The sequence below is a fragment of the Lutra lutra genome, chromosome 18 (assembly GCF_902655055.1).
Source record: "Lutra lutra chromosome 18, mLutLut1.2, whole genome shotgun sequence".
Taxonomy (NCBI): Eukaryota; Metazoa; Chordata; class Mammalia; order Carnivora; family Mustelidae; genus Lutra; species Lutra lutra.
This window is the reverse complement of record NC_062295.1, coordinates 738,400-761,875: the sequence shown is the minus strand read 5'-3', so window position 1 is coordinate 761,875 and position 23,476 is coordinate 738,400. Positions and strand designations below refer to the sequence as shown.

Sequence of the window (23,476 nt, the reverse complement as noted above, 5' to 3'; positions counted from 1 at the left end):
TCCATTTGGGCGGCTTTTGTCTGAAATACTTCTGAATTACCTTTTGCTAAATTGTATAGATGTGGATGCTTGACTAACACTAGCTTTTTTGGCTTTTGGATTTATTTCCAATAATTTGAAACCTATATGTGAAAAATGATTTGTATCCAACTTAATACAACATTTTTTTTTTTTAAAGATTTTATCTACTTATTTGACAGAGAGAGAGGCAGTTGGTGGGGGGGGGGAAGCAGGCTCCCCGCTGAGCAGAGAGCCCGATGCGGGGCTCGATCCCAGGACCCTGAGATCATGACCTGAGCCCAAGGCAGAGGCCCAACCCACTGAGCCACCCAGGCGCCCCATTAATAAGACTTTCAAACAGGAACGTCACTACAGACTAAATGTGGCAAAGAAGGTGCTTCGGAATTAATATAGACAGCATTTCTGGTCAGTCGCAGTAATCACAGTAACAACACGGTCGATGAGCTGTTGTCTCCTGGGTGCCGGCGCCCTTGGGGTTGAAAAACATGGTTTTGTTACCACCCCATTTTCTGAAGACGTGGTGCAAGTCCCTGTGGCCAGGTCTGTCTGACTGGTACACGCTCTCCCTCCTGCTGTCCCACTGTTGCTGTCATGGCTTCGTGCTGCTAGGAGTGGCCTTCCCAACCCCACGCCCAGTCGTAGTTCCAGCTCCACTGGGCAGTGCTGAGTCCTCGTCTGTTCCCTCCTTATTCCTGTGGTCAAAACTATCATGGGTCTTTTCACATAAGTGGTTTTATCTGATTTTCTTAAAATTGTGTTCCACTTCATTAATTTGTAGTTTTTATATGTTTCCTCTTTCTGGGAGGAAGGGGTTTATTATTTTCTAAGATTTGAGTTGACTGTTTAACTCATTAATTTTCCATCTTTTCTTGGCTGCTAATGAAAGCATGCAGACAGGTTGCCACTCTCTTCTGACTATGTCCTTGGCCTACCCACCCTGTCAGGGGACATTCTAGTGTCTTCCTGACAATGGCACATAGTGTAGGTTTTGGGGTTTTTTGTTTAAGCTTTTATTTATTTGAGAGAGGGAGCACAAGTAGGGGGAGGGAGAAGCAGGCTTCCTGCTGAGTGGGGAGCCCAATGCAGGGCTCCATCCCAGGATCCTGGGATCATGACCTGAGCCGAAGGCAGACACTTAACCAACTCAGCTGCCCGGGCATCCCACATGCTGTAGTTTTGTCATCATCAGTGCTGACACTTATTTGGTCCAAGTGCTGTTCAGAGAAGAGCTTCAAAAATCCCAAGCCCTTCAGAGTTTTATAGTCGATCTTTCATTGATCAATTTCTGATTTTAGTACATAGTGAGCAGATAAGTGCGCCTGAAGGTTGTTCCTTCAATTATTTTAAAAAAAAAAATAGGTGTGTATGGATTAGAAAGAAACTGTATCACACAGCTTCTAACAACAACATCAAAAAGTGTCTTCTTTGACCTCTGCTCACCCCCTTCTGTTTCCCAGAGCAACTCCTTGACTCCTTCTACCACTGACGGTCTTTGCTTCCTTATTTCTGAATGATACAGTTTGTAGATTATTCCTGGTGTATGCTCCTAGACTGGATATCCTTCTTACTAGGAATGATAAGGATCACTTTCTGCTATCTCTGATTCTCTTTCCCTTACCACCTCAGTAGAGTTATGTCACAAATATAATTTATGAAAGTCATGTTCACTCTTTATATTGTGTAAACGTCAGCTGCTGAGCCAGCAGGAATTGCGCTCAATTGTTTCTAATAACTCTTTGTTTCTCCTGGAGTTACTAGTTGCTTCCTCTTTTTTGGTTTGCTTTTCCATCTCTGATCATGCTTCACCATTCCATTCCAAATGCACCAACACAACCGCTTGACCTCTCCCAATGCTATTTTTACTGACTCACACATGTTAAATAATCTATCACTTCCTTTCCCCCTTCACAGAGATTTCTGCTTGGGAACCGTAGCCCCCTGGAGTGGATGCTTTACAGGCCCCCGCATTTGGAGTTACGGTTCACAGAGAGTGGTCCCAGTGGTGCTAGGGGAAAGGCTCAGAGACACAGCCACTCCACTGCCTTCTTCCGCATGTATCTTCTAGAGCACCGTTCTTAGGAAGGGTCCTTTTTAAGCGCTTGTCTTGATCACATTGTAGAAAGAGCACTACAAGCAGCAGGGGAGACGAGTGCTTCCCTCTCCTTCCCCAGCACTAGCAGTTGTCTTTCTGACGCAAGAAGAACCATCGCCCCCATGCTCTTCCCTGCCAGGTACACACTAACGCGTCCTGAATCACCGTGAGCGGCTGAGAGGCCAGAGAACGGCTTTGGTCTTCAGACACCACTGCAGCCACCGGCTGGCCTGGAACCTCCAGAATCTGGTGTGTGTCCCTGGAGCTTCCTGGCTCCAATGCCCCATTGTTGGATGCAGGAGGAACCCAGCGTCGGCAAGCCTGACCTCTGCCGGCGCCAGTAACAGGGAGAGGCATTGTTAGGTTAGCCCGGAGTAGCAGCTGTGTGCCCGTTTCTTTTGTAAATGCTTTGATATTTTAAAACAGAAATTTTAAGCGAGGAGGCCGTGCTTTGTTGCTGTTACAATAGCAGCCCTTGTGTGCGTGGACTCGTTGAATGGAGGTCCTGATACCGGGGCTGTTTCAGTGCTCTTAATAGTTCCTCAGTGCACAGAACACATCTCTTCTCAGCGGCTGGTGTCCTGTTCCTGCGGGGAACTTCGCAGCTCTTTGAGAGGAGGTCCCTGTGCTTACTGTGGGCGTGCTGGCGCGTGTTGGATCTAAATTTCTGGGACAGGGCGGAGCACCGCTGGTTTTCCACTTGGCTTTAGCCTCAGCGAGCGGCTTTTGAGCATTCAGGAGACTTACCTGCAGACAGGACTGTGATACACTTTTGTGCCACATCCATTCACATGGACTTGGCCTCCAGACTGGCTGCTCCCACTGTGGGACACGGCCCCAGGCCCCCCTCTGTTTGTCTCCAACTCCCCCCGCACCGACGTGGGTTTGTATGTGTGTGTCGGTTTATCACTGATCTGCCTGTCCTCCTCCCCGAGAGAGTCAGCCCACGAGGGCCGGGGCTTCGCGGGTCCCCCAGCATCACCACGGCACACAGGATGGGGGAGCTCGGTCACAGCGCGGCTGGTCACGGTGAGCCTGCACGTGGGTCCGTGCTCAGATGCCACAAGGAGGCAGTGGTCTGGGTTTGTAGAAGTGGCTACACATTCTTACATTGTCATTCTTCTCTAGACCGCCGGACGCTCAGGAGCCCTGCTTGGTGTCGTGCCTGATGTGTTCACGGAGAAAACCGATCAGGGCGTTCGATGTTCCCCAGTGCCGTGGCTGTTGAACTCAGACCACGGGCACAGCTGCACCACGCGTTCTGGCGTGTGGGACATGGCTGCGTTGACGCACACACAGCCATTCCTAGGGACTCCACTGGCCTCCGTGGCATGACAGCCTCAGGGGTGGGAATGTGGACACCTCTTCCTCCTCCGTGCTGTGAGCTGCACATAAGAGACGCACTGAGCAAGATGTCCACGGTGCACCAATTAGACCCGACTAGAGGCAAAGCGCAAAATGGAAAACCAACCACAGAGCAGGAGGTACCATGCGAGGTCCCCGTGAGGTCTGTGCTCCTCGGCACCAGCCGGGGTGAATTCAGGGTTAACAGTGGCATGGCCATGCTTTGTTCCCAGGTTGCGAGGCGTGAGGTGGCTCTTGTCTGGGGCAGAGCCCCGGGTATCCTGTCCAGGGGCAAGGCCTCGCGAGACCGCTGCTGACCTGAGGCTGTAGCTTGTACCTGGTGGAACGGTGTCAGCAGCGCTTGTAAACGATGATCTGGACCTAGTTTCTGACTCACAGAAATGTTGCAGAGAGACGTGCAGAGGCCGCTTCAGCCTTAATCCTGCGTCCCTGCAGGTGGCACGTAACTGGGGTCAGACATCGGCAATGGCAGGGCTGTCGACTGAACCAGACCATGGTTGGGCTTCTCTAGCTTCCCCACCGGTGCCCCTTCCCGCCCCGGGGCCTCTCCCGGGGCCACACTGCACTCTGTCGCCGCATCTCCTTGGGCCCCTCTGGTCTGTGGCAGTCTGTAGGACCTCCTTGGCTCTTCGTGAGCTTGGTCATTCTGGGCAGTTCTCGTCCCATATTGCTCTGATGCCCCCACACTGGGTTTGTCTGGTGTTTCTGGGACGAGATGGGTCACAGAGGCGAGGTGCCCTTGTCACCGATCAGGTGCCCGAGTCCACACGACTCGCCGCGGGCCTGGATCACCTGGTGAAGGTGTGTTTCCAGGTGTCTCTTCCCACCGGTTCCCTGTCCCCTGGAAGCCGGTGGTCACTGGGCCCGGCCCACGCCCCAGGGGAGGGAGGACTCCGCTCCAGCCCCAGAGGGCATCTCTTTGCATCACTGGGAATTCCTCAGTGAGGAAGGCTCGTGTCTGCTCCCCATGTCTTCATCAGGGCTCAAGTCGAGTGGGGCTCCGGGTTATGTCCCACACTGTTCCAAAAGATGGGTGTCAAACAATGTGTGGCTATACATTACAGTCGCATAGTCACTAGAAATTGGGGAAGTTTTTGGTTTTTATTTATTTATTTTTAAGATTTTGTTTATTTATTTGAAAGAGATCACAAGTAGGCAGAGCGGCAGGCAGAGAGGAGGAAGCAGGCTCCCTGCTGAGCAGAGAGCCCGATGTGGGGCTCGATCGCAGAACCCTGGGATCATGACCTGAGCCGAAGACCGAGGCTTTAACCCACTGAGCCACCCAGGCACCCCTGGGGAAGTTTTTTTTTTTTTGAGATTATACAATTGTTCTATTTTTTTCCTTCAAGATTTGCCTGCTGATTTAGGCTTCCCTGTGGCCGTGATTACTGTGATGTTCTGGAAGTGATTTTTCTTTTCCTCATTCCTTCTTTGGAATTCCCCTGCATGGAAGGGCGGTCCTTCCCCCCCCATTTATTTATCAAATACTCGTTTGTGTTGCCGTGGCCACTTGCGAGTTCTCACAGAGTAGGATCCCTCATGAGGAGGACCCGCTTCGCTGCTCGTCGCCCAGCTGTGGCTGTGGGAGCCCCGGGGCTGGCTGCCTTGGCCTTTTGGAGCCCCCCCGCTCCCCCGCCTGACTTCCCAGCCCTACGGGAGCTGCGGGCCCATCCAGTGACGTCCCTTCTGCAGCTGTCACTTCAGCTCTTTCTCCCTAGGCCCTGGTTCCCTATCACAGAGAACAGCGTTAGGCGCCACAGCCTGGGTGCTGGGTGTGCTTGTCGCCGGCGGGGTCATGGTGGACGGAGCCAGGAAGTGTGCGAGCACTTAGAGCCCAGCACCGACAGGCTGGGAGCGCCCCTCGGACCCGGATGCCCCTCCGAGGCCCCAGGCTGCAGGAGAACTGCCCACTCTGCTGGCACCCCCGCCGTGATGCTGGGGAGCCGGCTGCGTGGGCGCTGACGGGGCCTCTCAAGTCCACACCTGTGCCTGCGTCGTGGAACATGGGGCGGGGGGTCCCGGGGGGCTCTGCACTGCTCCTCCGAGTGCTGTGAGCCGGCGACAGCTCCAAACGGTAAACACAGAGCAGTGCGGCCCAAAGAGGCCATCGCAGCGTCTGTAGATCTTGGAAAAAGCAGGCAGGATGTGTGGGCAAGGCCGGCAGAGACCGTAAGCAGGGAGCGCGTTTATCACCATGCGTCTGCACGCTCACGTCCGTGTGGTCTGGTACACGGACCTGTTACCTGTGACGTGTTGTGCCTGTGTCCGGTGCGCCCGTGCGAGAGGACCTCGGGGTCGCAGGGCGCTGTCCTCCGTGGAGGCATTTACGAGACAAACTGCAAATGCGCCGGAACAGCGAGCCATTCTGCTGAGCAGTTTTCGGGACTGAGAGCCCGTGACGTGATTCGGCCAGGAGTTGCGGGAGGCAGGCGTTAAACCAGCAGCAAGTGGGGGTGCCGGGCGCCGGGGAGGACGGTCTGCGGCAGCCCCGGGTGGCCAGGCAGCCGGGTCCCAGCGCGAGCCCGCGACTCAGCGCCACCTCTTGAGGACAGCGTGGCCACGCCCATATGGCTTGGCCTCTTCCAAGTGCGTGAGCCTCTGGGTCGCCGGCCCCGCTTGACGGTTTTCTCCTGCAGGGCTGGGGCTGTGCGGAAAGACTGCAAGGGCTTTGCCACTGTGTTTGCGGCAGGACAAAATGGAAACAGCCCGAAAGATTCAGCCACGGAGAAGGAGTTAAAATGACATTTCTGTGGATTACTAAACCTAAGATTTAATGATGCAAAAATATACTTAAAATATATTAAAGTGGGTTTTAAACTACACATACTCTATTCCATGGCTACTTCTGAGAAATCCTTTAAAATGATTTTTTTTTTAATTTTTTTTTTTTAAGATTTTATTTATTTGACAGAGAGAGATCACAAGTAGGTGGAGAGGCAGGCAGAGAGAGAGAGAGAGAGAGAGGAGGAAGCAGGCTCCCCACTGAGCAGAGAGCCCGATACGGGGCTTGATCCCAGGACCCTGGGATCATGACCTGAGCTGAAGGCAGAGGCTTTAACCCACTGAGCCACCCAGGTGCCCCCTTTAAAATGATTTTGAGGTACAGGATCAGGGAATCAGACTTCTCTCTAGGTGATCAGGTTACTTTTCTTCTTAGTTCCACTTTAACTGAGTATGTTTGCTTTCCATTAAGAATTAGTAAAGTTGGGGCGCCTGGGTGGCTCAGTGGGTTAAGCCGCTGCCTTCGGCTCAGGTCATGATCCCAGGTCCTGGGTTCAAGCCCCATATCGGGCTCTCTGCTCAGCGGGGAGCCCGCTTCCTCCTCTCTCTCTGCCTGCCTCTCTGTCTACTTGTGATTTCTCTCTGTCAAATAAATAAATAAAATCTTTTAAAAAAAAGAATTAGTTAAGTTGATAGCATTAGTTCTAATAAGTTGGTTCTAGTAAAACGAGATCAGCAGTATACGGAAGGTGAACAGCAGAGGGGACCACACTTCCAGAAGGCCTTGAGGAGTCCGGCTTGGGACAGGGAGGGCAGGGGAGCCACTGACACTTCGGCTGAGGGCTGTAGTGAGGCCCACTCCCAGCTAGGGGCCTTTGGCTTGATGGAAAGTCCCTTCCTTTTCTGAGACTGGGGGCTTCATGGTGTTTATGGCTAGAGGCGGGATATGGACAGGTTCAGGGGCCTGTTCTGAGTGTGGGGGCGATGGGGGCCTGCCCCTGCTAGGGGTTTGCAAGGAGTGGAGGTCTTCAGAGGATGGCAGGGTGTTCAGACTAGGAACAGACTTGGATTTGTCTCTCCTGTTGGCCAGTCCGTGGTTGACCTGTGCTCTGTGTTGCTCCTGGCAGGATTGGACACAGTCTATCTAGGTCCTCTTGGTGGTGCATGGAGAGAGCCCTCTCAAGTGTTGCATAGAAAGAGTCCCTCTAGGTGCCCTGCAGGTGGTGTGAGGAGACATCCCCCCCCAACCCCGGAGGTGCGTGGACAGAGCCCCCTCCAGGTGGTGTGTAGAGAGCCTTCCCCAGGGGGTGCGTGGAGAGGGCCCCCGAGGGGCCCCCCAAGTAGTTTGTGGAGAGAGCCCCCCCCCCAGGTTGTGCATGGAGACAGCCCCTGGTGGCGTGGAGAGAGCCACCCAGGTGCCCCGCAGGTGGTGCATGGAGAGAGACCCCCAGGTGGTACGTGCAGAGAGCCCCACAGTTGTCCCACAGACAGAGCCCCGCAGATGCCTGCAGGTGGTGCATGGCGACATACCCGCCCGCCCCCCCCCCCCCCCCCCCCCCCCCCCGGTGGTGCGTGGAGAGAGGCCCTCCCAGTCGGTATGTGGAGAGAGGCCCTCCCAGGTGGTGTGTGGAGAGACCACCCCAGGTGTCCCGCAGGTGGTATGTGGAGAGAGTCCCCCCAGGGGGTGTGTGGAGAGAGACCCCCCCCAGTGGTAGGTGGGGAGAGGCCCCCAGATATCTTGCAGGTGTTGTGTGGAGACATCCCCCCCAGGTGGTGGATAGAGAACACCCCCCCCCCCCGGTGGTACATGGAGAGAGCCCACAGGTGCCCCGCAGGTGGTATGTGGAAGGGTCCCCCCAGGGGGTCCGTGGAGAGAGCCCCCAGGTGCCCCGCGGGTGGTGTGTGGGAAGCTCCCGCTCCAGGTTCTGCGTGGAGAGAGCGGAGGGTCCAAAGATGGTCATCTAGGAAGCGGCATCTAGGTTAGCGTGGGAGGGACTGGTAAGGCAGGGAGATGGTCTGCTGGAGCCACTGAGGGAGCCCAGCAGTGGGCATGAGCCTGAGGAAAGGATTTGGTGCCTGGGATCTGCAAGGGCAGTCCACAGAACGGGGCCATGCTCAGTGTGGCCCTTGGTGCTTCATTGGGCCTGGTGACTTTACTGCTCTCCTGCCTGCTCCGTCTGTGCTGTGTTTCTGATTTTGTGGTTTTTGATGGCAAGAAACCCCCTTCCATCTGAGTAAGAGCTGTGTGATCTGCCTCAAGAAAGGCCCAGGGCTTGGGGATGAAAGCTGTGACTCCGGAGACAGGAAGCTGTGATTCTCACCATGCCAAGTGGCTCTCCTGGCCTCAGAAGCTTCTGGACTCCCCACAGCTCGGCCCCTTCCTAAATTCTAAGCATGTATTTGGTTGTGTTGACTCAGGCTCTCACTTGGTGTTTGGGCCCAGCCTGCCTGGGCACAGTACCCATTCCCAAAGCGGGGCAAGGTCAGCGCCCGCCACTTAGAACAGACGCCCTCCTGCAGCCCTCGCGCCCGCCATTCAGTCACTTGGCTTTAAGACCTGGATTGAGACGGTCAGCTGAGCGTCCATAAATGGACAGTTGTCTTCCCCTTTTTCCCTTTTGATGGTGCCAAAATCAGCAAGTATAGTCCTAATCCCCAAGGAACATAGTGACAGGGGCACACCTGGTGTGGGTGTGAGCGGCAGGGGGCTTCTGTGTCCACACGAGCTCCATGGTTTGGGAGCAGGACGCCCCCTCTTACGCAGTCACCAAACGGGAACAGAACCCTCAGTCTTAGCGAATGTGGCTGCTGGACCCCAGGACCCTGGATCGTCCCTCCCCTTCCCTCGGGCCCTACAGGCTGTCATGTGTGGGCCGCGCGGCCGCAGTCCACTGGCTTCCAGGGGCGGCGCTCTCCCCGTCAGCACACCCCGGCCGCTGGCCCTCTGGCCCTCCAGCCCTTGTCCGCCTCCAGCTCCTCACCTCCTGGAAGCCGGCCACCGGACAGAGGATGGGGCGACGAAACCGCTGTTAGAGCTTCGCCTGAAGAGTTCGGCTAGCCTCGCCATGCTCCCGGAGCCCTCGCTTTCAGCTGCTCTGCTGCTGTCCTCATCTGGAAAACGCACGCACGCTCTGCTGGCGTTTTTAAAAATCTTGTGTGTCTCTATAAAGTGTATGGCTTTCCTTCTGAATATCTTCTTAAAAGACTTATTCCCATACTCACTGTAAGCTTGGCTTCTAGAACGAATGGCAGTTTAAAGCCCTGCATTTCACAGGCTGGTAGATTTGTGGACATGCTGGCAGTCAGTTCTAGATGTCCCAGCGGATGGGAGAAGGCCCTGCTCACTGAACTTAGGGTTATGTGACTCTGGGAGTGTGCAACGAGGGTCTGCCACGCCGTCTGGAGCGGACCGCAGGCCACGCTGCTCAGGGACGCACCCCCGGCACAGCCCCCTACAGCAGCACCTTGGAAATGTCACGGGGGTTCCAGCAGGTTCCAGCGTTGCCGGCCGTCTCGTGGATAGATACCTTGTGTGCGGCTGCTGTGTCTGGAGGAGGCCGTGCTGTGTTCCATAGCTGTCGAGGCCTCCTCCGCGGCCGCCGGGCACCCAGACAGGATTCCGCGAGCCACTGACTGCCTCCAGCTCTGCCGTCCCCTGCCCGTTGCTGGTGGGCTAGCCACTGGCTCCAGGCGGCATCAAAGTGGGGTGCCTCGCGGGTATAGGGACTTGTCTCGCTGTCGGTCGGAAAGCACAGGCTACCTTCCCTTGCTCTGCGATGGTGAGATCAGCGACGGGCCAGGTGTTATCAACCTGATCCGTTCCCAGAAAGTTCTCCGTCAGCAGCCCCGGAAGGCCCGGCCAAGGTGGTGCTGAGTGTCTGGACGCGGCCCCCCAGGGCCTGCCCGGGGCACATGTTCTCATTCTGTCATTCTAGCTGGCATTTCTCTGCGACTTTTTTTTTTTTTTAATTGAATCAACTTTCCTTCTTCAACTCCTTGGTCGCTTGAAACCCAGCTTCTCCGGAAAACTCAAGATAGAACACTTAATCTTTCCCTTGTCAACTTTCAGGAGAATCACTGGTCCCTAAGTGCCCTGTAGGGTTCCTTGTACTGTCATTTGCGATCGCTGCCAGTGCCTCTTGATAGCTGAGCTCATTTTCTGTAGATTTTTTTTAACTTTCTGTGTAGGCAATCGTATTTCTTTTCTATGTCAAGTCTTAGAACTTTTTTCTTATTTTTACAGTGGCTAAGAATAAGTGTTACATAGGATGTTTTAAATCATGTCATGAAAAATTTTAAACACGCCAAAAGAGCTTAAAGGATTGTGTGGTAAAAACCCATATATGGACCATCTAGCTCCTACAGGTTAGATTTTACTAGCTTTTTTCCTTTATTTGGCTGATCTCTTCATCTCTCTGTCCATCTGTCAATCCACAGTCTGTTGTGATGCGTTTCAAAGTCCGCATCCTATGACCCACGTACTTGCCCTGATCATTAACTTCAGCACCGCTGGTTGCTTGCTAGACCGGAGCGCTGTCCCCGACAAAGAGTTCACACGCTGTGAGACACACAGATCCTAAGTACACAGTTTCAGAGTCGGCAAATGCATACACCTGTGTAACCTGCTGTCAGGATGTAGAAAATTCCCGTCACTCCCGTGTAAGCGGAGGGCGGGCCCTGTCTGTTGTGAGGTGGGTCTGTCCGCACCCGTGCTCTCCGCAAGGAGGGAAGGTCTGCTCCGTGCCTGGCTTCTGGGCCCACTTTCCAGAGCTCCTGCTCAGCCGGTACCTCTCTGCAGACAGTGTGCCTGTCCGTGCCCCACTGGGGATCCTTGATTTTGGTGGCCTTGAGGAAGGGCCATCGTTAACAGGGAATGTCTGAGAAATGAAATCAAAATGACCCAAATGAAAGCGGGTCTTCGGTAGCTGACAGTGGGGAACCGTCTCTTGCTTTCTCATAGGCTGCGGTGTTCCTCGTAGTGACGTTTTCTAAGACTTTGTCCTGTGCTCGCAGGCAGCTGATCTGTCCTCCGAGGGCCGCGAGTTCCTTCTCCTCTCACTTGTGCTGGGCTGCTCGAGTGCCTCCTGTCCTCCGAAAATCCTTGACTGTCTCCGCATTCTGTCTCTGCGGACGGTTTGGGTCCTTGCCATGTGAAAGCGTGTGGGTTCTTGGTTCTGCTCTCGGAACACAGTTGCGGGAGGTGGAAGGGTCTGCATTTGGTCTGCGGTCTGCTCGCCTCCATTGTCTGGCAAGAAGGCAGCTGTCACTCACCCGGTCACTCCTCCAGACCTAGTGCCGTGTTTTTCTCCTACTGCGCGGGAGGGTTTGTCTCCGGTTGACGGCAGTCTGACTCTGTGTGGCATTTTTTGGACGCTGTCTTGTGATTCTCTGAGGCTCCTGAATCTGCACCTTTTATGTCTTTTACCAAATTTGAGTAACTTCTGCCAATATATTTTCAGATTTTTTTCTGCCCCTTTCTCTCCAAGGTTCCATTGATGTGTATGTAGGACCATCTGATGGTGTCCTCCACTTCCTGAGGGTCTGTTCTTTTGTTACTCAATCTTTGGAAAAAAATCTAGGGGCGCCTGGGTGGTCAGTCGGTCCAGCATCCTACTCTTGGTTTCAGCTCAGGTCATGATCTCAGGGTCCTGGGATCGAGCCCCGTGTCGGGCTCCCTGCTCAGTGGGGAGCCTGCTACCCCTGTCCCTCTGCCCCTCCCCTGCTCGTGTGCTAAAATAAATCTTAGGAAAAAAAAAAAGATCTGTTATTCAAGTTGAATAACTTCAGTTGAGCTATTTTCACGGTCACTACCTTTTTGTTCTCTGTCCTCCAGCTGTTACTGCATTCATCTAGTAAAATCTTAATTTCAGATATTTTCTTTTCCAGTTCTAGAATTTGTCGGGTTGTTTTCTTGTAGTTCTGTTTCTCTGTGCAGTTTCCCTGTCTGTGCATGCCTCATGGGCGTGTTTCCCTTCGCGCCTGGAAGACACTTAGCCACGTGCCCACCGCGTCTTGCGGAGTTGCGTGCTGGGCGCCGCATGAGTGGAGACGGGAGGTGCGTGACGTGCAGTCGGGGCACGGCGAGCGTGTCGGTCGGGAGGCTGTGCTGGGACACACTGAGGCCCAGTCGTAAATTTTACGTCCTGAGAATGAGGCATCTCAGCAGACACTTGACCAGAGGGGCCAGGAATGGGCACTGGGGGCAGAGACCTAAGGTGGGCCCGGCCTCCAGCGAGGGAGGAGAGCCGGGCTGGAGCGGAGGAGTGGGGGGGGCCGTCCGTGGGGCTCCGGTGAGCTTCGCCCTCTCCCTGCCGGGGCCTGTGGGTCACTCGTGTGCTGTTTTCCTCTGGTGATTCACGACAGCTGACTTAGCTGAAGCCCATCCTCCGTCCCACACGGACCCTTCCAAAAACAAAAAGCATTTCTGGAAACCTGCCCTGACGGCCTCAGGGACTTGGTGCCCGTGGACACCACTGGCCCTTCCCCTCACCAGGCCGCCCCCAGGCTTCTCTGCGCACAACCTGGGAGCAACACTGGCCTCCGGCAGTGCCCACGGGGTCCTCGTTCTGTGCCTGATGCCCGCCTCTCCTCTCCGTGGCCCCGTGGAACGTACACGCTGCCCAGAAGGGTCTGTGGGGTGGCCGCGCCTCAGTGGCTGTCCTGGCTTCCAGACCCAGAGCTGCCGGTCACCTCACCAGAGGGCCAGAAACCTCTCCCTCTCAAAGGGGAGTGAGGCCAGTCCTGCTGCGTGTGGGAAGGGGGAGCGCCGCTGTGCCCACTGCAGTGACTCCAGGGGAGACTGTGTCTGGGGGGCTGAGGCTTCAGTGCCGCCCGACCTCGGGCCTGGGCACACGCTGGGCGGAGACGTGCATGACTCCTTCCTGCTGTTCAGAAGAACTGACCCTCGCGTGGCTCCTGACACGTTCGCCTGTCCGTACGGTAACTGGACGTGCCAGCCTCGTGCACCCGCCAGGCCTGCCCTCCTTCGGTGACAAGGGCGCGCCCCTCAGCAGCTTCGGGGACTCCCAGAAACCGTACGCACTGAGCGCGTGGAAGATCGGGAACAGCGGAGGGTGAAAGTGGGTCACGCCACAAAGCGTGTGGGACGAGTGGCCCATCTCTGCAGGCACGGGGGCCCAGTGTGCACACAGGTGGGCGCTCCCTCCGCCACACGAGGCCACGCCGTGCGGGGCCCGCGGACACAGGGTGTGTCTCCGCGGACGCGCCTCCCGGGGCACAGGAGACCCGGAGATCCCTGCTGCGGCAGCCCCGGACGGCATGACCCGTGCATCTTCAGGATCCTGACAGGCTGCTCTGAGATCGGCTCCGGCCAGTTTCCGAGCACAGGAAGGAAACAAAAGACGAAGGAATGGTAATGCATCGTGCCCTTCAGCCGGATGTATGTTAGCTATTTGGAATATATTAATCCTAAGAAATCTCTGTTGCTAGATCTAATTTCCGTGGACAGGAAGCATTTTCATATTTATCCAAAACCAGTAAAGCTAGCTAAGGTCATTACTGAGTTTTGTTTTCAGGCTAGCTGGTGACACCTGCATAGATCTGAGCAGCAGGGGACACCTGGGGCTAGGAAGTCTGGTTGCCATGGTAACGAAGCATTAACCAGCACCGTGACAAAGTGCAGTGGACAGAGGGTCGCTGTGTGGGTGTGCAGGTTACAGAGGTCACTTCCTGTTCCCTGCAGCGCCCAAGGACATCCTCACAACACAGATTAACAATTTTCTAAATGATTCATAATTGGGAGCATGCATGAAGCCTTTGACTCTTCCGAAAGTATCCACTTGCTAGAAAATTCACTCCTGTTCATGATCTGTTCACGACTGGACTCAAATCCTGCCTCCGAAATGTGGAGTCCACGGCCTGCCTCTCCTTTCAGAAACCAGGCTTTGTCCCCTGGACTAACAGCCAGCACAGAGCCTCTCGGGCCACATTCCCCTACTCGGTTCATGCCGGTTCTGGGGAGTTCTTGGGGAGACCCACCTCCAACCAGGCCAGGGCTGGGGGCAGGCAAGAGTGTGGGCCTATCTCTGGGGTGAGGCTGGCATCAGTACCACCCAGCTCGAGACAAAGGACTGTCCCCAGTCTATCCCCTTAGGGCGAGGTCAGTCAGCTCTACAAGCCATTCCAATGGCCTAAAGGGGTCACCGAGGCCAGGCCCCTCAAACGGTGTCCTTTCCTGCAGACACGGTGACACATGCTGGCTGTGTCTGGTTGCCACAGCAGGGGGATGTTTGCAGGGGTGATAAGGTTTGCAGGGGGTGAAGGCGTTGGTACCCGTGAGAGACATGGTAACCCCAGAACCGTGTGGGGCACTCTGTCACCCCCACACCGTGGAAAGGGCCCCTTGCGTCGCTGTGGCCCGCAGCCCTCTGGTGCCACAGCTGGACCGTGCACAGCGACTGGCGGGCTGCTTGTCACTCCTCACCCTGGCGGAGGACCTAGAAGGTGGAGAACACGGCATGGAAGAGCTGCGCGTGCTCTCCGGGTGCCGCTGGGAGCCCCGGGCGGCCGCGGGGGGGGCCATGCAGGAGTGACAGCCCGTCAGAGGGGAGGCGTCTCTCTGCCTCTTCCCGGTTTCTAACCCGAGGCTAATGGGTTTCCTGCCCCTCCTGTGGATGACGGCTGTCACTCTTGAAAGATCCGTAGGTGCCACGCGTCAGTATTCTAAGTAACTGTACTGATTTTCAGGAAGGTGACGAGCCCTGGCTTCTGAGCCGTCTCTCCCGAGCGGCCGTCTACAGCGGGCACCTCGACCAGGTCTCTGTCCGGGCTCAGAAGCGGCTGCGCTTGTGCACTGTGGGACCTTGACTGCGGGCGACCTCCTCAGGCCCGGTGCAGGCCCCCGAGCCGCCCTGGCCCCCCGGGCCCCTCGCCGGCCAGAGCACGTCTGCTTCCCACTGCAAGCGGGCAAAGCCCGGAGGGGCGGCCAGGGCCCCCCACCCCCGCACCATCGGCCTCAAGGCGCCGTGCCCTCGGCTGCTCCCCGGTCAGCAGGCACAGGTCAGGCCTGTGGGCGCTGGGTTCTCTGGGTGTTTAACAGAAGAGCACCTTCACTCTCCACATGTCCCCAAGTAGGGCAGAAAGCTCAGCGCCACTGGTATGCTGGTTTTATTTCGAGAGCAGGTCCCTGAGATGAGCCAGAGGCGCAAGACGCGGGGCCCACAGAGCGAGGCCCTGTGCTTCTGCGTGTGCTGAGGGTCCGCGTTCAGCACGTTCCGTGGGGTCTTCCCTCAGGCTCCCCGCAGCGGCCTGGCAGACAAGGGCATGTGCCCCACAGTGTGAAATGCGAGCTCGACCGCACCAGCCAGGAGAGCAGCGCCCACCGACTGCAGGGCTCTGGGCTGTGGCCGCCCTCTGACCTGGAGGACGTGAACAGTGGTGGTCGGCCCCGAGCTCTGGGCAGAGCTGCATTGGGGTTCACGGTCCCAGCAGCAGCACTGGGGGGTTGGCCCTGCAGCCTCTCTGAGTGTGGCCCAGCCCTGGTCCCACTGCCTATCTGGGGACATGGCCGAAGGGCTAACATAGCCTGGGAGCTGCCGGCCGGCTGACAGCTGCTCCGGCGGTCAGTGTCCAAGTGTCAGGGTCAAGAGCGCCGACCCCGCAACTCTGAACTGGAGGACTTCCCCCCAGTTCACGTAGAAGCTTCCCAAATGTGGCCTGCTCACCGCTTGTCCACACTATTGCAAATAAGCCAGTAGATTTCTGGAAGGGGCCGTTCCAGAAAACAGGCAGCTGCCTGGACCTCGGGCTTTGTGGCTTCCTGAAGGACGTCAACCAGCCATCCCCCCAGAGCCGTGCGGGACCGCACATCAGCAGCATCCCTGAGAGACACCCAAGGGGTCGGAGCCTTTTAGGGTCACCGTGGAAAAGAAATGTTTTTCTTAAAGATTTTATTTATTTGTGAGAGAGAGAAAGAGAGAGTTGGGGGGGGGGGTGTGTGCAGAGGAAGAGACAGGATCCCAAACGGACTCTGTGCCGGCTCCATCCCATAACCCTGAGCTCGTAATGTGAGCCCACGTCGAGTCAGACGCCACCCAGCCGACTGAGCCCCATAAGCGGGCGTTGGCACAGCAGTGCAGGAGCCAGTCTGCGGTCTCCCGTCCGGAAAAGGGTCTGAGTACAGGTGGAGGAGGCACAGGCGCCCTCCCGGGGGGACTTGGAGCTGTGGCAAGGCCACCGTGGGGTCTGCGGGTGGCGTTCAGCGCTTGCGGCAGGGAGCACTGCGTCGAGGAGCCCCGGCAAGCGTGGGCTGGGCCATCCTCTGCACCCAGCCATGGGGCTGCGGGAAGCCAGCCGTCCGGGCATCTGGCTTCTGGGGACGCCTGCCCGCCGCACTAGGCGAGAACAGTGCTGCTCCTTGTGCAGAAGCCCAGTCTGCTCGGACTTGACAGTATCCACCGAAGCAGGGGTCTCTGCCAGCGACATTTTCCATCCCAGCGGTGTCGGCAAGTGCTCGTGGCCCAGGGGCCAGCGGCCAGTGACCTGGTGGCTCCAGCCAAATGGGAGTGGGTGGCAAGGGGCTTAGGTATCTCCGCTGTCCCTGAGCACGCCAGCAGGGTAAGGAAGGTTCCAGCAGGTTCACAGGAAGCAATAGGGCGGTTGACCCCTGCCAGTCCACGTGAGTCCCTGAGGTGGCCGTGTGTCCCTCGCCCGCCCCGTCACCGCTTGCTGGCACTTGAGTGGGTCTCTGGGCTCTGCCATTTGCACATCACTTTGACTGGTGTCACTCAAACAGCGTGTTAAAATTCCTCTCGGCACATCTGTGTGAAGTGTAGCGGCAATTAGAGAAGGCGGGCCTGTGCTCTGGGGAACGCTCCGCACCCGCGCCAGCGGCTCCGAATCTACCAAGGCTTTCCCGTGAGTGTGGGCAGCACCAGCCTTGCACTGGGGGCCGAGCAAGTGTGCCTGTGCCCACGGGGTTCTGGGCGGACGCCCCACCTGCCCGTCTCTGTGGCTTGCCAGGTTCTGCCCAGAAGGCCCCACGCCTGCCTACTCGCCGGGCCGCTGCCCCAAGCCGCTGCTCTGTGCCGCAGGGCCTCCCGGCTCCCTCTCGCTCTCGGCGCGTGGGCGGAGGGCCCAGAGCGGCGGCAGGCCTGAGCGGTCTCTCAACGAGCAGAAGCGCCCCCGGGGAAGCAGCCGCAGTGCCCGGTCACTTCTGCCTTCCGTGGCATCCCCGGGGCAGGAAGGCACATGGCTTGGGGAACACAGTCCGCGTGAAGCGAGCCCGAGGTTGACGACAGCCGTCCCTCAAGACAAGACTGGAGAAACCGTCACAAGGAACAAAGTCTTTCTTCTGCTTGAGACAAAAAAGGGAGTTTGAAGCAAGGTCTTCCGGCGACGTGAACGAGAAGAGAACCTTGACCCTGGGTGCTCTGTGTCTGGAATTCCCAAAACAGACCAAGTGCTGAGGCTTCCTGCCTTTTCCCTCTCGGAGCTCAGACAGGAGTCGGGCCTCCCGGCGCTTGGTCAGGGCTGGTGGACGCCACTCACTGGGTCTCCACGGAGCGGGGCATGAGTGCCCCTTCCTGGACACAGCTCCCACCTCACATCCCTGCTCCTGAGGGCGCCCCCCCCCACAGCACTGCCCAGGCTTCTGCCTGCTTCTGGAAGCCCCTCTGGAGAGGCAGGGTGTGTGCTGGCGGCCCCGGCGGCCCCAGCACAGGTGCCGGGCACTGCCTCACAGCAAGCCAACCTCTCCCGCAGAGGAGCGGATTTGGAACTGGGACTTCAGAAATCCCCAAAGACATGAGAGTAGGCGGGTCCCCCCCACTTTGTTATGAAAAGTGTCAAACTACAGAGTTTCAAGGAGGGGGAGCAGTGGGACCCGTAAACCCACCACCAGGACCGCACTGGGCGTCCGCTCTGCAGACGTCACCCCGTCCCTCGCCGTAACCTTCTGTGCGTGTCAACCCCAGCTGCAGACCCCACAAGCTGTCCGTCCAGCCGTAAAACTCAGGTTCAGAACTCAGTTAAGTTTGTCTGTTGGCGGGTTTGTTTTGTTTTAGGAAGAAATTTACAGTGAAATGCACAGACCTTCAGCTGTCTCTGATGAGTCTTGGCCCAGGCACCCCTGCCGCTCACCCCTGCCAGGTGTCACGCTGGAGGCGAGGTTTCCGTTTCTCCTGTTCGGTTCCACTCATTCTGGAGCATTCTATGAACGGGGCCGTAGTGCATGGACTCTTGTGTAAAGTAGCTTTCATGCTGCATGAGGTTTTTGAGCGAAATGAGCTCCAAGGGACATGGGCAACGTGCAGAAAGGCCAAGGGACGGCGGCCTAAATCTGTTTCAGGTCCCAGCTCCGGGCATGCCTGTGAGAACATGGAGCCGCTGCCACCGCCGTGTGCGCACTGGTCGCTGCGTTTCTCAGCAGGGCTTCTGGCTTGCGCCCTCGCGTCCCGAGGTGGAGCTGGGGCCCCTGACACCGGACCCGTGTCTCCCTCTGGCTTCCCCCTGCTGTAGCGCAGACCAGGCAGATGCTCCCGTCAGGTCGTCTGGCCCTACACGTCATCACACCACCTGTGTGGTTTAGGGACCATGTAAGTTGAACGGAGTTTGGTGACTTGCTGCTCTGGAGAATGGCTGGTGCTAACGTGGCCCTTTGTGTTCTTTCTGTCCTCGTTGCAGGATGGGAGTCCCAGCTTCTGGAAACAGGATTCCTGGGGATCTTCCTGTGCCCTCTTTGGAGTCTGTCTCGACTGCCCACGGGGACCCCCCCGTCCCAGATTGTGCTGTGGGGCTTTCGGTGGCTGATTTTCAGAATCATGCTTGGAGCAGTAAGTAGAACTCTTATTTACTATGTTTCGGGGGAATGCGTCGCAAAGGAGCCATCCCTCGTTGCCCTCTTGGCTGGGCCGTGCCTGCTGGGCCCCTCCTGCTGCTCTCCATGCTCTCTGGCCGCTCTCTGTGAGCCCTTGAGATGCCCCCGGCCCTTTGCACGAGCACACTCTGTGAACCCGTCCCGATGCTGAGCCTGCTGCACACAGAGACTCACAGGAAGAGCCCCCCCCGCAGCTGCCCCTCTCCCCACCAGCCCTCCTGCTGGTTCCTGGGACTGGTTTAAGCCAGTAAGGACAGGGACAAGGCGAGACGTGCTAGAGGATTCGTGTCCATGGGTGCCGTGGTTCTTGGTCCCGTCGCCTCAGGGAACGAAGAGGTCGACCAGACCCAGAGTGGTGGGTAGCAAAGCCACGTTCTTGAGCGAGAGTGTAAAGCTCCTGGAGAGGGCAGGGGCCGGGCTTGAGAGGGTGCCCTGTGAGCTTCCACCGTGGGGTTTTATAAACTCTCTCAAGGAGCTATCGTAAGCCTCCTGAGACTGGGCCCGTGGGTTGGCTGCTAAGGTGTGCCGGTCAGGGCTCTGATCACGCACTCGTCTGCCTGTTATTGTTCACGTGGTGGTGCTCTTAGGACCGGACATTTGGAGGCTAAGTGATAGTGGCCAGTGTCTTATGGGTCACTGTTTTGTTTCGCGACGTCCTGCAAAAGTCCCCCTGCAGAGGCTGCAGACAGCATGGTTTTGTGTCTCGTGCATGCGATCGAATGGGATGCTAGTGCGCGGTCGTCTCAGCTGGCCCGGCTTCTTGGCTTCATGTTGGGGCCCCTGGTCCTGACGACGTACATGTCCGATGAGCTCCTAACAGCAAGGTTCACAGTCCCCGTGTCTCCCCAGAGCAGCCACGCCAGCTTCCTTCTGTCTCCGCCTGCTGAGTCTGCAGACGCATCGCTCTTCAGGGAGCGTCTCCCACAGGCCAGGCGAGCGGGCAGCGCTGTCCACCCGCTGTGGCTGCTCGGTGCATGGCGCCTGCACTGCCTGCCGCAGATTCTCGGCTCACGCCCTCTCACCGGGTCCCGGGCCCAGACTCCCACCACCACCTTCCTCAGGGCCCTTGCAGGTGCACGTGTCCGCCTCCGGTCACCTTTCCCATTTCCAGAAACGCTCTCTGAACCATAGAATCAGGACTGACATGCTTCCTTCCGACCCCCAACTGACTAGGCACGGAGCCTGGCAAGTAGTGTTCACTTGCTCTGGCACTCCTCTCCTTTGGTAGCGAGATCTGGGTTTATCCTGTGACACTAACTTCTTTTGCACCGAACGTCTTGTGCAGGTCCGGGAAGTACCTGTTTGCTTGACGTCTCCCCAGGGGCCAGGGCCGGGGCCAGCACGAGCCCACAGACAGCCTGCTTCTGCCGTGCCCGAATTGGCAACCCCCGCCCATGTCCCCTGCAGTCCAGATGGCCCGCAGTCTCCCCCGTCCCCGGAACTGACACTGGCTGGCTGTGTGCCTGCCTCCCCAGTAGGAGGCCTCTCACTCTCCGTCCAGGGCAGGGTCCGTGTGTCCCATCTCTGACTCAGGCAGGCCCAGCCAGTTCTCCAAGGAGCTGCCTTCTCCCCGACTGTGTACTTAGTGAGTGTGGTGTGGTGGACCCGGGGGATTCTGTGGCTGCCCTCGACAGACGCTCTGTACGTGGGAGTGTGTCCGCCTCCCCTCTGCTCCGCCCAGCGTCCGTACACCCCTCTGCGGCTGCCAGTCATCGGATGTCCTCGCTCCCCAGGTCTGCGTGGCCAGCAGGAGCCCATCGTACTGCCACATCACCCTCAAATACTGAGCAGGGCCCGCTCTTGGCTGGGTGGATGGGTGGTTCCTGAGCAGCATGGGTGTCTGTGGGCGCAGAGGGCCCCGGCTGCTTGTGGGATTGCCAGGAGCCCACGCTTACGTGTTCCGGACACCCTCCTGGATGCCGAAGCAGCTTCATGCTGCTGTGGTGGCGCCTGCGGTCTGCTGATGCCGCACCCAGGGCTCTCCAGAAGCGGCCAGAGTACAGAAGGGGGGCGCTGCGCCTGGGACGTGGGTGCCTGTGCGGGAAGCCACAGGAGCACGCGTCCAGCTACGGTGTGGCCGGGAGGTGCCCGACCCTGGGCAGGCGTGCGCGGCTGCAGGTGCTGGGAGCAGTCGTGTGGAGCCAGCCACGAAGGGTGCGTTCTCCAGACTCCGCATCCGCGTCGTTACCAGGGGGACCGGTCTCCTCTTCACCGTTCCTTTTCCGCCACCGCGGAAGTTCCCGGCTGCACTCGTAGGACAGTTAGTAGTGGGCTGAGGCTCCGTGTCCGTCTCCCACCTCATTTTGATTTTCTGCTCAGCTGCCTTTAAAGATGATAGCGTGCGCAGAGTTTCCATCGCCGCGGGGTACCTGCCTGGGGCAGCACTTTTGTAGATGGGGGCGGGAAGCCGAGGGCCCCATGGGAGCACAGCCAGAGTCGGGGCACGGGGCGGCGGAGCCGGCAGGGTGCTGGGCGCAGGGCTCGTGATGCCAGGAGGGGAGCGGCCCCCACGGGGCCTGCCGGCACCCCCCAAGCGCCTTCCGTGGCATCATGACTGACGGCTCGCCCCAGCTGCGCAGGAGTTACCGGGAAGAGGTGCAGTTACGTGCTTCTGTCGGCGCACTGGGTGCTCGTCCTCCTTCACGGGAGCGCGGAAGCAGAGAGCGTGCGGGAAGGGAGAGCGGCAGCCTGCACAGCGCCTGCCGCTTACGAGGTGATGGGGCCGTGGAGGCCACCAAGGACGGGGCTGCCTGCAGCTAGGAGCCCCGGGCCCTGACCTGCGCCGATCTGGAGCCTCAGACACGGAGGCCGCGGTGGCGGTGTCATCTGCGGCGCCTCTGCGTGCCGAGAGCTCTGGCCTCCTGTGGTGGGGCGGCGCGGCCTCCCCTCCTCAGGGCTCTCACGTGTTCATGCTGCGTGGGGCCGCGGAGGAGCGGTGGCAGCGGGCTGTCCGGCTCTCCCTGCACAGCTGGAAACGACGCAGGGTGTTGCGCGGCCCGTATCACACCGGACAGCGGACAGTGCGGCCGGGGGAACAGCCAGTGCCCGCTGGCTCCGCTCCGCCTCACGTCCTGCTGGACTTCAGGGGCAAGGTACCAGAAGGAGGGCGCTGGGCACCGGAGCCCCAAGGAGAACACGGCCCGCTGCTGTTGGAGACCCGTGACAGTGCCCAGCTCTGATCGGGAGAACCCAAGGTCGTGCAAACCCTGACTGGAGGACAGTCTTCAGAGTCACTCCCCAGCGCTCTGCAGGGCTGAGGTCATGGAGTGCAGGGCATGGCTCCGCCCGAGGAGCACAGCCCCTCGGCCTGCATCCTGGATGGTCCTGGCGCAGGGGAGGACTTCCAGGGGGAACTGGTAGCATCGGGCAGCATGGGGAGGTCCTGGCGTGGACTGAACGTGACAGGTGTGCAGGGCCTCCGTGCTGTGTACACAGCCTTCCCGGGCACTGGGGTGTTCTCGAAGTAAGAGGTAAACAGCTTACGTACTTGTCGTGTATGGAGCGGACAGTCCGAGGAGACGCTCCGCTCTTTGAGACATGAATCACCAACACGAACAGAAGAAACAAAAACTCTGTCGAGTCTCAGGAACGGAGCACCTTTCCGACTGCGTAACTCCAGGCCTGGAAGCCCTCGCCAATGCGTTCTCTAACCCTTGCGGCAGGAAGCCTGTGAACTCGGCACCGCGCGTCCGGAGAGCGGAGAGGAAAGCCTTCCCAGCTCTGGTTTGTGAGACGCGGAGGGCAAGGGCGTTTCAGGAACGGAGTGCTAACCTACAGGAGCACCAGCGTTTTGACCCGTTAGCCAACGGAGCCCACAGCGCCTGAGTGGCGTGAGGCGTGGCCTCCGAGCGGCCTTTCCCCAGGACGCAGGGCTGGGCGGGCGGGAACGCGGCGCTGCGGTTCAGCCAGTGACCCGATGCAGGGAGGTCGTCTCAGCCAACGGAGGGAGGGCATTTGTTAAGCCCAGAGGTAACGACACATCCTCCGGCTCACGAGGAACAGGAGGTTTCTTCAGGCTGACAACACAATGTCGACCCCGTTCGTGCCCGGGGGCCTGCACTCCTGCCAGGAGACGCGGAGCACGCACCATCGTCCCGTCTGCTTGGCGCCAGGCTGGAGAGCGTGGCTTCTGCGGAAAAGCGAGAGAACATTAGCAAAAGCCCCGAACCTGGGAAGAAGCACTGTCCTCGCGGGAAAGGACACCACGCACGTGGAGGGTCACGAGCTCCTCGGGGGGAACGCATGCGGTCGGCCGGGGCAGGACCACAGACCCTGCGCAGAAGTCCGTGCTCTCTCCCCATGTGGGCAGAAGCGCTCAGGAAATGAAACGTTAGGCAGGTGCCGTCGTGCTCGCCCGAGGTCCCGTCTCCCTGCCCACACCCCCCGGGCGGCCTTCAGGAGCTGCGACCCGGCCGCTGCCACTGCTGCAGCAGAGGATCCGG

At 58.3% G+C, this 23,476-nt stretch overlaps 1 protein-coding gene across 3 annotated transcripts in view; it reads left to right on the top strand.

Moving 5' to 3' along the window:
* Positions 1 to 23,476, top strand: part of LMF1 (lipase maturation factor 1) — an 83,705-nt gene that overhangs the window by 29,364 nt on the left and 30,865 nt on the right. For all 3 annotated transcript variants that reach the window (XM_047713326.1, XM_047713328.1, XM_047713325.1), the window contains exon 4: positions 18,842 to 18,990. In XM_047713326.1, coding sequence (XP_047569282.1) covers positions 18,842 to 18,990 — 149 coding nt within the window. The remainder of the gene's footprint in view (positions 1 to 18,841; positions 18,991 to 23,476) is intronic.